This window comes from Camelus bactrianus, chromosome 15 (genome assembly GCF_048773025.1).
Source record: "Camelus bactrianus isolate YW-2024 breed Bactrian camel chromosome 15, ASM4877302v1, whole genome shotgun sequence".
Lineage (NCBI taxonomy): Eukaryota > Metazoa > Chordata > Mammalia > Artiodactyla > Camelidae > Camelus > Camelus bactrianus.
In genome coordinates this window covers 46,884,869-46,898,474 of record NC_133553.1, presented here as the reverse complement: position 1 = coordinate 46,898,474, position 13,606 = coordinate 46,884,869, and the positions used below count along the sequence as shown (strand labels likewise).

General features: G+C 50.4%; 1 protein-coding gene and 1 pseudogene across 2 annotated transcripts in view; both read right to left on the bottom strand.

Annotated features, from left to right (window-relative positions):
- Positions 1–13,606, bottom strand: part of TTC7A (tetratricopeptide repeat domain 7A) — a 117,024-nt gene that overhangs the window by 90,799 nt on the left and 12,619 nt on the right. For both annotated transcript variants that reach the window (XM_010967740.3, XM_045504873.2), the window contains exon 3: positions 10,419–10,587. In XM_010967740.3, the coding sequence (XP_010966042.1) occupies positions 10,419–10,587 (169 nt within the window). The remainder of the gene's footprint in view (positions 1–10,418; positions 10,588–13,606) is intronic.
- On the bottom strand, positions 12,241–13,362 carry LOC105079028 (mortality factor 4-like protein 1 pseudogene; annotated as a pseudogene).

Here is a 13,606-nt window from a genome sequence, read left to right as displayed (position 1 = left end):
AGCCTGAAGGCCAGGTTGGGAGAAACCCTCCTCATAAATCACACTCAAAAGTGGGCAACTGTGAGAATGTAAAATGGTACAGCTGCTGTGGAAAACAGTCTGGCCGTTCCTCAAAAGATTAAAAACAGAATTACCATATGATCCAGCAACTCCGCTGGAACTCCATCCTCAAAGGAACCAAAAAGAGGGTCTAGAAGAGGTATGTGTACACCCGTGTTCACAGCAGCATCATTCACAATAGCAAAGAGGTAGAAGCAATCCATGTGTCCACTGATGGATGAATAAAGAAAATGTAGTCTACACATACCATGGAATATTATTCAGCCTTAAAAAAGAAGGAAATCCTGCCAAATGCAACAGCGTGGATGAACCTTAAGGACAGTATGCTAAGTGAAATAAGCCAGTCACAAAAAGACAAAGACTGTTATGATTCCACTTCTATGAGGTTTCTAGAGTAGTCAAACTCATAAAGACAGAAAGCAGAACAGTGACTGCCAGGGCTAGTGGGAGGGGAATGGGGCGCTGTTTAGTAGATATGGAGTTTCAGTTTTGTAAGACGAAATGTTCTGGAGATTGGTTGCACAACAATGTGAATGTACTTAACACTACTGAACTGTACACTTAAAAATGGTTAAGATAATAAATTTTGTTATGTCTATTTTACCACAGTTTAAAAAAAAATCTTAATGGTTAAGATGCTGAATTTTATGTCATATTTTACCAATTGAAAAAAACCAAAGGAAAAAAAAGCACTCCTTGTATTACTCTCCAAAAAGTGTGTAAACTGTGATTCAGAAACTCTACTTCTAGGAATTTTTCCTAAGAAAGAGAGAGATTTAACCTACAAGTTCAATAATAGGAGACAAGTTTGCTAAACCACAATGGATTCTTACCATGAAATGCTACCAAGCTAATGTAGATGTATACTGGAAACTAGTTTATAAAATATTAACTTTAAAGAACAAGTTATAAGATATATGACTGTATGAAATTATTTTTGTTAAAAAAAAAACACATATAAACCTACAGGGAAAAAGACTGGAAGGATATACCTCAAAGTGTTTACAGAGATCTGAGTCTCAGTTTCCCCAAACACAAAATGGGATCACTATCAATGCATAGGATGGCTGTGAAAATTAAATTAGATGGTACTATAAAGAGCAGAACGTATACTCTCAGAAAACATTTTCACGTTACGTTCACAGTGACCTCTCAGGTAGGAATCTGGCCCTTCCCTAGAACGACAAATGGGGAATCCATCCAGGGAGAAGAGAGTCCTTCCAACAACCTGCCACTAAAACTGCCAACGAGATCCAGAGCTTCCATCTTCAACACCATCTGTCCTCTCGGCCCCAACCCCGTGTGTCTTTCCTTACCCGCAGTGACCCACCAAGGGTTCCCAAATCTCTGGCCAGCCCATGGTGACCCACCTTTCACGACGGCTGAATTATAGCCGTCTGCCCAGGCAGGGGATGGGCCCTAGTGCTGGTGCTCGTTTCTCAGATGCACCCCTCAAAGCCCTGTCCATAGTCCACACCCCACTACACCGACTGCTCTCTGGGGTGGCCTCCAACGATGGAGGAAAGGGTGGCCAGCAGAAGATGCAAGAAACCACACCAACCTCTTCCCCTCCAGCCCCATGGTCTTCCTCCTATGAGTCCACTTATCATCCAGTCCTGTTTGGTACCTCGCAGCCCAGGCAGGCCCTCGATGAGGGCTTGGTGAGCACACAACACGCCCGGCCTCCTTCCGAGACACCCTAGCATGCTCACTCCTCTCCATCTGGAGGCCAGCCTCTCACTCTGTGGACCACAGTCCAGGGTCAGAGCAGCAGCACCAAAAGTGCTGACCCGCTTCCACACAAGGCAGACAGCCTACGCCCCTTTGAGAAGGAAGCCAAAATAAACAGTTAATTCCTACCATACCACAACTAATAAAACCCCAAAACCAAATATCCCACCATATCCTGCCCCAGCAGCAGCCTGGTGTTCTTCCTTTTATTTTTGAAAGTTTTAATAAAGCCATAAAATCCCGGGTGAGAGCAGAAGACCTGGGGGTGCACAGACTGAGAGACAACAGAAAAGAGAAAAAAAAAAAAAGGAAAGAAAAATCTTGAGGGGTGAGTGGAAGAGAATTTGCAGATTGTAATTCTCATAGTTGCTTAATGTTTCTTACATTTTTACTTTTCACAGCACCTTCACAACTCAGCATTTCACTGCAGTATTTTGGATGACCTGGGGCCATTTTTCTCCAATCTTCTATCGGTCAGCCAGCAGGCAAGTGTGCCCAGAGTGGCCCCCCTGGTACCAGGCTATGTGAAAGGAAAAGGGGTTGGCTAGGCTGAAACCCAGGCCAGCACTGGTTTTCAAGGGGTCCAGAGCCACAAGCAGCCCTAGATTAGGTCGCAATAATGAGGTCTGAATGGCTCAGGGCAGGGCTCGTGGCTGGAGAAACAGGGGTCACTCCCCACACTGTTACCACGCTGACCTAGTGCCAGAGAAACAGAAGCAACACAGTCCGGAGGAGAGAAGGAAGTCATTTGCCATAGAATGGCCCTCTGAGAGGTGGTCAATGACACTGGGGCTTTTGGGGGCTCAAGTGGGTCAGGCTTGAGATGTCAAAAGAACAGGCCCTGAAGTATCCTGCATGTCCGTCAAAGCAGGGGATACCCCTTAGGACTCAGACCAACAGGAAAGAGGACAGTTTGTCACCTAGATCCACAACAGCCTAGCCTAGGCTAGGGCCCAGACCCCTCTGCTCCAGATGGACCCAGACAGCATGCTGACCAACAGGTGAGCCCAATTTTAGAGGAACAGTCTGTGCCACACCTCATGGTGTGGCTATCTAGGACCAAAGTTCTGGAACTCCAGTCAAAGGGACACCCTGAGCCTTACTGCTGGGTTCTCAATACCCCCTAATTTCCCAGTCCTTCCCACGCACACCCCCTCTCAGTTCCAAAAAGCTGTGACTACACTGCACTCCAAACAAGCCACCTCCATTTCCCTGGGGCCTCCGTTTGGGTTTTTCCTTTACCTGGAAGGCACCTCTTCCCCTCATCTGCAGCCTCCCAACTCACCTGAGAAGGCCCCACAACTAGTTGGGTCTCACTCACTTCCCTCTCTGGAAAACACCAGGTCAAACACATACTCCTTGGGCATCATGGACAAGCCCCAAACCAGAATCAGAGAAAGCCAAGTTCAAATCCTGACCCAGTGACTCCTCATGTAACCTCAGGTGAGTCAGTCTGAGCTCTGGGGTTCTGCTCCCCATACTTTTCACCTACTTTGGTAACAGCACCCTGATTGTCTTCTGAGGGACCATTCCTCCAACTCAGTCCACAAGATTCAAGTGTGGAAATCCCACCCCAGGCACCAACCCAGCGAGCTGGATGCTGGTCACTGAAACTGGTCCCAGAGTGGGCATGGGACCCAACCAGGTCAATGAGAACCTTCCCTGAGGCACTCTCTCCTTCCGAGGTTGTGAGTCTAGGCTGCAGGACCCTGTAAAGCTCAACACATGGAACCCCTAGATCCAGCTATGCCTGATGCCACCTACACCAATGATTTTCTAGCTACACAGGCCCAAACATTTCTAGTCCCTCCCCGTTTTGGTTGTTGCTTTTCCAACTAGTTGCAGTTGCATTTTTGTCATTACAACCCTAAGTCTGGTTACACAGAAACTGATCCCCAGATGCATGCTGTCAGAGGGAATATTCCTGACGTGCAGGACCGGGTGAGCTGAGGCCAGGCATGGGAGTGACAATTTTGCCATTTCTCAGTAAGAACCTGGAATTCCAGACCCACAGCAGCAGCAGTGCCAGTTGAAATGCAGCCTGTTTTGTCCTGAGGAGAGACCTTGGGCCACAGAGGCTGGAGTTTTAGGGTACCTGGTAGAACATTTCAGGGTATTAGCCTACATTGGGGCTCAGAGTAAGGGCCACGAAAAGGGGCAAGCTGCACTTCCCGCAGCCCCTATGAAAGACGCAGCTTGGCTAAGGGGCCCTTTCCGTCTGTGGACAACAAAGACAGCTGAGAATCAAGCCAGACAATTAGAGCTGAAAATTCTCTGCTCCTGCTGAAGGCGGTGCTGGAGGAGGTAAGAAGATGGGACCCCATCAGGCCTGATCTCCCCAGGAACCCACAGAGAAGCACACTGTGGCTCTCATGTGCTGCTGAAGGACCAGATGCAGCTTGGGGGCAAAGAGCATGTGCACCCCTGGCCCAGCCTTGGTTTACCCATTAAACTGAGGGCTGGGGTGCTGAGAGGGGCCCCAGGGCTGGTGCTGAGGGACAGAAACTTCTAGGCCTGGATCTAGATCCAAGGACTTTGTGAACATAGTCTTTGGCTCTAGCTTCTCGCCCCTGGAGATGATCTGATGCCAACGCCCAAAGGCTTATTACTTGGGAGCTCCAGAGCCAGACAGACCCCAAATCTGGCAGACAAGGCCTTGGACGGCTCAGCTCACAAGGTCATCCCAGGCTGGCACTCCTACTTGGAAGTGGGCAGCTGAGGAGCTGCAGCCCCAGAGGGGATTCACAAACGGCCCCCTCAGGGGTCGAGACAGAGCTGCCCACAGAACAGAACTGAGCAGCTGCGTGGCCAGGACACCTTGGCTGGGCAGCAAGTCTGCTGTCCTGCCCTGGGAGGCCGTGGTATTAAACTACAGACCAGCACCTCTGTGTGTTTCCATTTCCTGCAGTGTCCAAACAGCAGGCTTCACTGACACTATGAATACAGGGACTGGGCAGGGACTGGCCACCTGGCTTATGGCTCATCCGTTCTGTGACAGCCACTGCAGGCTAAGGGCCTTCTCCAGAGTGGCTGCCTCCCCCAGAGCCACATCAACCAGCAGCAGGCTTTGCTCACCTGCCCACCACTCTCACAAGAGAAGGGACCCTAGTTGTCTATCTTGGCACCCCCAGCAGGCTTGCTGTATCAACTGCTGGCAAATTTTACTTTCTCCTGTGGGAGCTGGACCAGGGACTGTGAGGGGTACAACTACAAGACGCCAGACCCCTGGCAGGAGAGGCATACTGACCTCTAACTGGGGAGACTGAGCCAAGGTCCAAATGAGCGTGATGGAGGGAGAGAATGCTGTAAGCTGTGGCTGCAACCAAGGGACGTCTCCTGGCAGAGAAGGCACATGAACTGTGTCTGAAGGGAGTGTTAGTGCTCTCTACACACAGAGGAACAAAAAGGGGATGGTCGGTGAGGACAGTGACCCAAGTAAAGGCAAAGGGACAGAACTTTTTAGATCAGGTTGGGCACCAGGAGTGACCTCATTTATCTGGAACATGGGCTCTGGGAAGGGAGAAGAGGGAGAGAAGATTAGAGGTGTGGAAGAAATGACCCCCTGTCCTCGAGGGGCTTCGAGTTCCATGGGGAGCCAGGTCTGACACCCGCAAGCACACGGAATCAAAGGAGCAGGGCTCTGCCCAGGGCTTTGCCAGAGTCAGGCCTTCTGAGAAGGGCCTCGACACCACATTATCCTAGATTGTTTTAAAAGTAAATGGAAGGAGTATAACTGAAAAATTGTGCTCTACACTGGAAATTGACACAACATTGTAAACTGACTATAACTCAATAAAAAAAAATGTTAAAAAAAAGTAAATGGAGGGAGGGTATAGCTCAGCTGTAGACTGTGTGCTTAGCATGTACAAGGTCCCAGGTTCAATCCCCAGTACCTCTATAAATAAAATAAACCTAATTACCTCCCCACCCCCACCCCCAAAAAAAGCAACCAGCATGGTGGCTGCCCCTGGACTGACATGCTTGGTCAGGGGGCAGTAGGCTGGCAGAAGTCACAGGGGGGCCATTGCAGGGCCTGGGCACTGGATAGGAGAGGGACAGACTTCCCATTCTAAACCAAGGTGACTGATATTGATGTAGAAAAGCAAACTTTCTGCACAACTCGGCCACTGACACCACCGCCCCTGGGCTGCTTCCTCACTAAGCAGACCCTAGGGACAGATGCAGGGCTTCACCAGGGACAGCAGCTCCCACTAGACGTGGGGCTGCAGAGGGCCAGGAAAGGCCAAAGACCCCCATCTCCCCAAGGCCCAGTTAGGGCCCTCTCTGAGATACCCTCAGGGGGCAGAATGACAGTGCCTGAAGGCACCTTCCCTCCTGGCCCACCCTTATGCCCTGCAATAAGTACCAAAAACCTCTCCTTTCTCAGGGCTCCTGCTCCTCCCCGTCTGTGCGATTGCATCTCAGAGCTAACTGTAATCTGCTCCCCAACATCCTCTGGAGGGCTCCTCTGTCACAGACAGGACACAAACCTGGGAGACAGTCACTGGCCACCCATCCAAGCTCTGCTATTCACAGGCTGCACCATCATGGGCAAGCCTCAGTTTCTTCATCCATAGAATAGGCATAACTACTCCCTCCCATTTTACAGAGATTAACTGGAGGTTAAGGCATCAGCCAACAAATATTTATTCAACAAGAATTCCAGGGCAGTGTTTCTCAAACCGTTAAGGTGCATACACATCACCTGGGAATGCTGTTAAAACGAAGCCTCTGACTCAGTATGTCTGGTAAGGGGCCTGAGAGTCTAATTACTAACAAGCTCCTGGGTGGTGCACATGTGATAATCCTGTACCCCTATCTCCTCACCCGCCATCATATGCTCAGGTTCCAGAGGGTAAGGGTCCATGCCTCACATTTCTGAGGACACCATCAAAGTAAAGTACACCACAGGAGCTTGAAAAAATGGGGAAGAAAGGCCTGAACAAGGGATTATGATAGGCAGAAGAAGAGCCCTTCACTCTGCCCAGGGTTAGCAGGTCACTTGGGAGCAGCTGGCCACAGGACAGGCCTATTTCTGAGTGGCAGACCCATCAAGCTGCTGCCAGGAGGAGCTGGCGGCAGGCCCTAGGGAAGGAAAGTTCTTCCTCCAAAGCCAGAGACCCAGCCCACCTCCCAGCAGTGGTGGTGCCCCCACCAGGCCCTAAAGTCCAGTCCTTCTACTCCCAGCAGGACCAGGTCCGTGAGCCCAGGTGTGATGCTGGCGGGCAGTTTGCTCAGACAGGGAACTGAAGTGTTTTCTTTTTCCATCTTAGTGAAAAATATGCCATTTTCATATTATTTCTGAACTTGACAGGGACAATAACTTTTCTCCCCTTAGAGAAGTTCGAGGGTCCATACCCACCATCCAATTTACACATATGTGCGTGTAATGTTTCTGCATTTCAGGCAAGAGAAACCCAAGACTGCCTCAACTGCCTCCTCTCAGGCTCCCGGGATGGTGTCTAAAGCTCCCCCTGTGAAGCAAAAAGCACCCTCTGGTCTAATCCACGTCCCCCCAACTTCAGAGGAAGTCTAAGACCTTGTGAGTGATCCCTCAGAGGACACACTGCCAAGTCCCTCTCCTCAGAAGGGGGAAGCCAGTGAGCTGAGTGTTCTTATGTCGGCTGGGGGTGAAGAGCCCCAGAGCCTGCTCCTGAGACTCCAGGCCTGGCCGCTCAGGCCTCCCCAGGACACACAGCCCCGCCCTCCTGCCTCCAGCCAAGTGTGCCTAAGAACCAAACTCCCTGTCCCACTGGAAGGTACCGAGTGGGACCATGGAGCAGAATCCAATGCAAGATGATATACAGGCTGAGGTGTACCAGCCTGGCCAGGCAGGGCGCTGGGGAGCAGACATGCAGGCTCCCGAGGGCCCAACATGAGAGGCTGCCTCGGGGTGGGGCACTCGGGGTTAAACACAAGCCAATTGATGGCCAAGTAAGTCACTTCACTTTGGCCAGCGGTGGTTTCCTCATCTGTAACATGAGACTCGGCCCAGATCATTTCCACAATTCCTTTCAGCCTAGAATTCTGAGCAGCACCATCATGGGGTGTTGACGAGCTCTGACTACCTGGGTTCAAATCCTGGCTCTGTCCCTCCCAGTGACATCCTCACGAGTCTCTTCGCTTTCTCATCTGTACCTCATCTGTATTAGAGGAATGAAAAGGACACCTACTCAGGGGCATCACTGTGCAGACTGAACGAGGGCATACCTGGCAAGCAGTGAGGGCATAATATCATCATTCTGTGAACTCTGCGGCCTCCCACTGATACCATTCCTTCTGTGGACTGAAGGTTTGTATCCCCTCAAATTCATGTTGTAGCTCTAGCCCCCAGTGTGATGGTATTTGGAGGTGGTGCCTTTGGGAGGTAATGAGGGTTAGATAAGGTCATGAGGGTGGGGACCTTATGCTGGGATTAGTGGCTTCACAAGAAAGGAGAGAGAGAGGGATGTCTCCATGACCACATATGGGGGAAAGGCCATGTGAGGACACAGCGAGAAAGCGGCCATCTGCAACCTAAGTGGAGAGCCCTCATTAGACACCACCCTGCTGGTACACTGATCTTGGACTTCCCAGCCTCCAGAACTATGAGAAATAAATTCCTACTGTTTAAGCCACCCAGTCTGTGGTATTTTGTTACGGCAGCCCAGCAGACCAAGACAAGCCCCATGCTTGTAAATGGAGTCAGGACCAATGACCCGCCATCCCCATCCCCTATTCTCTGCATGGGGAGCCCCGCCAGGTCCCCCCAAACCCAGGAAAATCAACACCATGCACACCCTGGAGGCCACGGGCACGGTCTCAAGCACACGCAGGGTCAGCATGCCGAGTAGCAGGGCACAGGCACTGTGACAGGACAGGGAGGACAGGCAGAGAGGAGGCAGACAAGTGGGAGGCCGAGTGCAGTCAGAGGGAAGCAGGGAGCTAGCACAGCCCATGACCGAGCAGCCCATGCCGGGGACACCCGGCTCCTTACCTCCCCTGCAGGACCTCTGACCACCGGGCCTGTGTTCCCCCAAGAAGCTGGAGGCGTGCTGGAAAGAGTAGAGAGCAGGAGACAGGGAGCAGTAGGTACCGAGCCATGTCTACAGGAGAAAGTGCTGCAAAGGAGCCCTAGGGAAGGGTGTTAGGTTCGGGGAGTCTGTGGCAGAAGTAGTTTCCGAGAGGCCCGAAAGACCCAAATGCCAAATGAAGATCACCTCCAGGTCTAGCCTGTGCCAGAGAAGGGGACGAGAAGCAAAAGGAGAAGACCCCCCACACTGGACCATCTCAGAGGGACGCCTGCCCCCACAGGCTGGCGCTGGGTCTGTCCAGGGTGAAAATCTCAGATTTCCCAGGATGGACTTAACAGTCTCTCAATGGGGAAAGGGACCCCAGAGACCCAGGGGTGGACAAAGAGCTCTCAAGAAGCCCCACCAGCCATGGTCAAAGGAGGTTGTGCCCTGCCAGATGTCACAGTCAATCCCTGGGACCCAAAGGAGACAGGGAAGTGGGAGTGAGGGGCTCCTATTCCAAGGCGAATGTCAAAGAGTGGAGGTTCCAATCCTGGCTCCACCACAAATCTCTGGGTAACTTCAGGTTCATCCCCTTTGTGGGCCTGAGTTTCCCCACATACAAGATGGGAGAATGTCCCTATCTACAGTAAAAAAAAAAAAAAAGGTGACGAATACTCTACCAATGCCAGATACCAAATCCCCACAGGGCCACATGCACTTCTAGACTTTTCCCTGGGGGTTGGTTTGTGCTGGATAAAGAGATGATCACACATCCAAGATTCCTGGCCACAGTCTGGGACTCCACTGTCGCCAAGAGCCACCCCTCAGTCTCTGTGATCCCAGGGTTCCTGCATCCAGGGAAGGAGGAGCCTGAAGTTTCGGGTAAGGCTTTTACCGCCACGGATCACCTTCAGGGTCAGTTCAAGGGCACTCTTTCCCCAGGTGGGCATCCACAGCCCCCATCATGAAACTCCTGCATCACTGACCCTGTGTGCCTGGCTTCCCCCTGGGGCATCCCTTGCCCTGGGAACTGGCTGTGACTTGCCCATCACTAGATCCCAGCACCGCCTCCCTGGGCCGCTCACAGCAGGTGCCCAGCAATTCGGTGAGGAGTGGCAGGCTGCTCTGAACCACCAAACACTCAATCTGTAGCCAATGTCAGGCACTAGTGCCAGCCTGACCACTGGTGGCATATTGTTTAAGCCTTTCTCATCCTGGTTGTACAACTGATTCCTCTCGGTCAAGGTTCACCCTGCAAGGTTGTATTACAACCTTGTCTTATAGATAAGTCAGCTAGGGCCGAAAAAGGTGAAGAGGTATACGCCCAGGGGCACAGTTGGGTAACTAGCTGTCGATAGAGCCAGAACAAGAACTCAAGTCTTCTGACCGGACGTCCAGCCTGGCATCTGCTGTCAGCCAGCATACACTGGCATGGCTGGTTACCCTGGCGTCCACCTGGCTAGTCAGTGCTTGGGCACTCCCAGAGTTTAGGTATATTAAACACTAGCCCTGCAGGCCCCCCTCACCCCAACTTTGCTGCCCTTTAGCTGCCACCTACTCCTGGCACGTGGCGGCCAGAGAGTAAGGAGCTGGGCACAGTGGTGGGGAGCCCCAGTTGGCGTCCACACCCACCTTTGATGACAAAGGCCTCCGCCAGCAGCCGCATCTGATACAGAGGCTTGTTCTCCATGGACATGTCATCAATCCCGGCCCGCGCGTACATGCTGATGGCATCTCGGTACGAGCCCTCCACGTAGTGCAGCTTGCCCAGAATCAGCATGGCCTCACACATGTACTGCGGCTGAAAGGACAAGGACCACATCAGCAGGCTTTGGCCCCAAGGCCCCCAGCCCCAACCCCACCACATACCCTGGATGAACGCCCTCTCACTGAGCCATGATGACTTGCCTGAGACCCTGCTCGGAACTCCCCTCCTCCTCCAGGAAGCCTCCCTGACCCTCAAGCACATGTAGATGGCTCTCCTCTCTCCACACCTGCAGTCCGCGGCCTACGCTGTGGCTCCTACTGACTTTATTATGTGAGTCCCTAATTGTTTTCACGTGTGTGTCTTACGCCCCCCAGCTTGACTGCAGGCAGTTTGCATCTGGGCCCTGACTTCTCTTCCCTGAAGCCCCCAGAGGCTTCGGCACAAAGCTGGTGCTCAGGAGTCCAGGCACTTGTTCTTAACACAAATGGGGAGTCAGGGACTCAGCTGAGTTTTGTGGGGCATAAAGCTTATATATTTTGCGGGGTCCTCTAGATACACATACGTGTACAAAAATACAGTTAGGTGGAAGAAAAGAGCCCTGCAGGTGAGGGGCCTGAAGCTGAAACTCCTGCCCCAACACACAGCAGCAGGATCCCTGTGGGGAGACGGCCCCAGCAGCAGCGTGGACAGAAGCCAGAAGGAGCAAGAACGCTGGCAGGGTCACCGTCCTCATCTTATCAGATGTGGGTGAAAGGGCAGAATCAAGTGCCTGCATTCAAACCTGCTTTCTTTCCCCTCTTTTCTCAAGTGCTCCTTACGCCCAAGTCTCCACCCCATATGAGGACTCTCAGGGCCTCCCTCAGGGCCCAAGGAGGTCTGGCCAGACCTGCTTGAGATTCCTGGTCTTGGACATGGGCCCAGACTTGCTCTAAAATCTCCCACCTTCTTTTTATTATTTTTATTGTTGTTACTATTTTTTTTTTTTAAATCTCTTTAGGGTGGAGGTAATTATGTTATTTATTGTTTGTTTATTTATATGGAGGCACTGGGTATCGAATCCAGGACCTCATGCATACTAAGCACGCCATCTACCACTGAGCTACACCCTCCCCCTAAAATCTCCTATCTTCTGAGGCTACTTTTTTTATTTTTTTATTTATTTTTTTTGAAATTTAAAGAAAAAATTTATTGAAGATCTGAAAAACAATTTCTAAAAGATTGACTTTTCCAGAAAACTGTAGCTACACAATGCATTGCGTCTATCATGTTAAAACGTGCATTAGACACAAATACAAAAACCATGAAACAAGCCACCACTCTTCAACAATCTGAGCAAAGATAAAATGCCTAAGGAACAACATGGATGACTTGCAAAGGATGGGCTCTTTACTTTAAGCACAATAAAAAAAAGAGGGGAGCACAAATGGATGAGTGTGTTCAGTTATATACACTGAATTGAACCTTTGGCACTAGGAATCAGAGCATTCTGTCATATAGCATTAACACATATTATAAAAATGCGTAGTGTCAAAGGAATAGAACCACCAGCATTCAAAAGCAGCTTTGTCAACTAAGCAATAAAACACTCTACAGTGTGTCTCCCTGTTGTCCATCACTGAATACACTGGTAGCAACTTTGAAATGAAAAAAAAAGAGAAAAGAAAAAAGGAGCTGTAACCCCTTTTATTTTCTCTGTTTAAAATCAAACAGAAAACAAACATTAATTCTGTTATACACTAACATTTCCAAAGTACATCATTTGTACAAGAGAATGACTGAAACAAAAATGTGTTTACAGAGATCCAAACATAAGTGAGTGTAAGAGCCTCACACAGCTTTCCGATGGTACTCAGGAGGGGCCACTTCATAATCGCTGGCACTAAACAAAGTTGCAGAGTTCTTTGCCAGGTATTCTAGGAAATCATGAAGATAATTCAGTAATAAAGCAAGGCTCTTCTCATCCAGAGGCGTAAAGGCCAACATTGCTCCAATTCGTACAAATAATCTCAGTAGATGTGGTGCTCCATACACCTGGGACATGGGCGCGTCAGGATGATTGGCAGGGATGTCAGCCTACTGTGGTCTCTCAAATTTGTGGAGTAGTTGAGTGCCCAACATTACATTGAAGTATTCCTTTATTCCTGCCACGACTTCATTAACAGCATACTCCTTATTATCTGTGTTTCCTCGAGATTTCTTATAATTTGCATAGTCCTCTAGAATGGAATCCACATTCTTCTTGGCAGGAAGATAAAAGAGCTGTTTTTGTCGGGTAATTAAGTCCCAATCATCAACAAGCCATGGTTTTAGTTCTTCAGGAATCTTTACTTTAACCTCAACTCTGTTCATGAATGTTTCCTCGTTTTCAACAGTAGGATCTACTCGGGCCCTTTTCTTGTGAGGAGGCTGAGGTGTCTCACTGGTACTGCCACCATCTCCATTTCCAGGTGTTTTCTGTTTGTTCTTTTTTGTTTTCACTTCAACACTTTTCTGTTGCAGACCAGATGTCTTCTTTCCAGGGGCAGCCCCTCTCATCTTCCCCTCTGCATATTGCTCCTGATTGGCTTTTTGAAGTTCTCATTGTTTCTGCAGATCGGTGTCCACATATTTGAGTACTCTGCTTTCTGGAACCCATTCATCCCAATTTTTATTCCAACCACTGTAATGTATAAAGTATTTCACTTGTTTATCCTTTATGGCAACCTTTACACACTTTGCTTCATATAGAAGAGGCCCATGAAAGCACAGCACTCGCTCACCCTCCTGGAATTTAGGCTTCGGGTCCTGCTTCGGCGCCATTTATAAGTGATTCGCCACCGCCTCCTCCTTCTCCCACCACCCACGACTACCGCCCCCTACTCTCTACCCCTGAGGCTACTTTTTTTAGCTCTCCACCTCCATTCTGTGCTCAGCCGGCCCCCCACCCCTTTGGCCAGGCTCTTGGCACCACCCCCGCCACACAGCATCAATTCTGTCCATGGAGCTCCCAGGTCCCCACCCTGGCCTCTGTCACCAACAGGAAGGTGCTGCCCCTGGTTTCTTGGGGGAGATCAGAGGTCGAGATGCCTGTAACCCTAGGGGAAGCCTCCACCACTCCGCAGCATCAACCGCC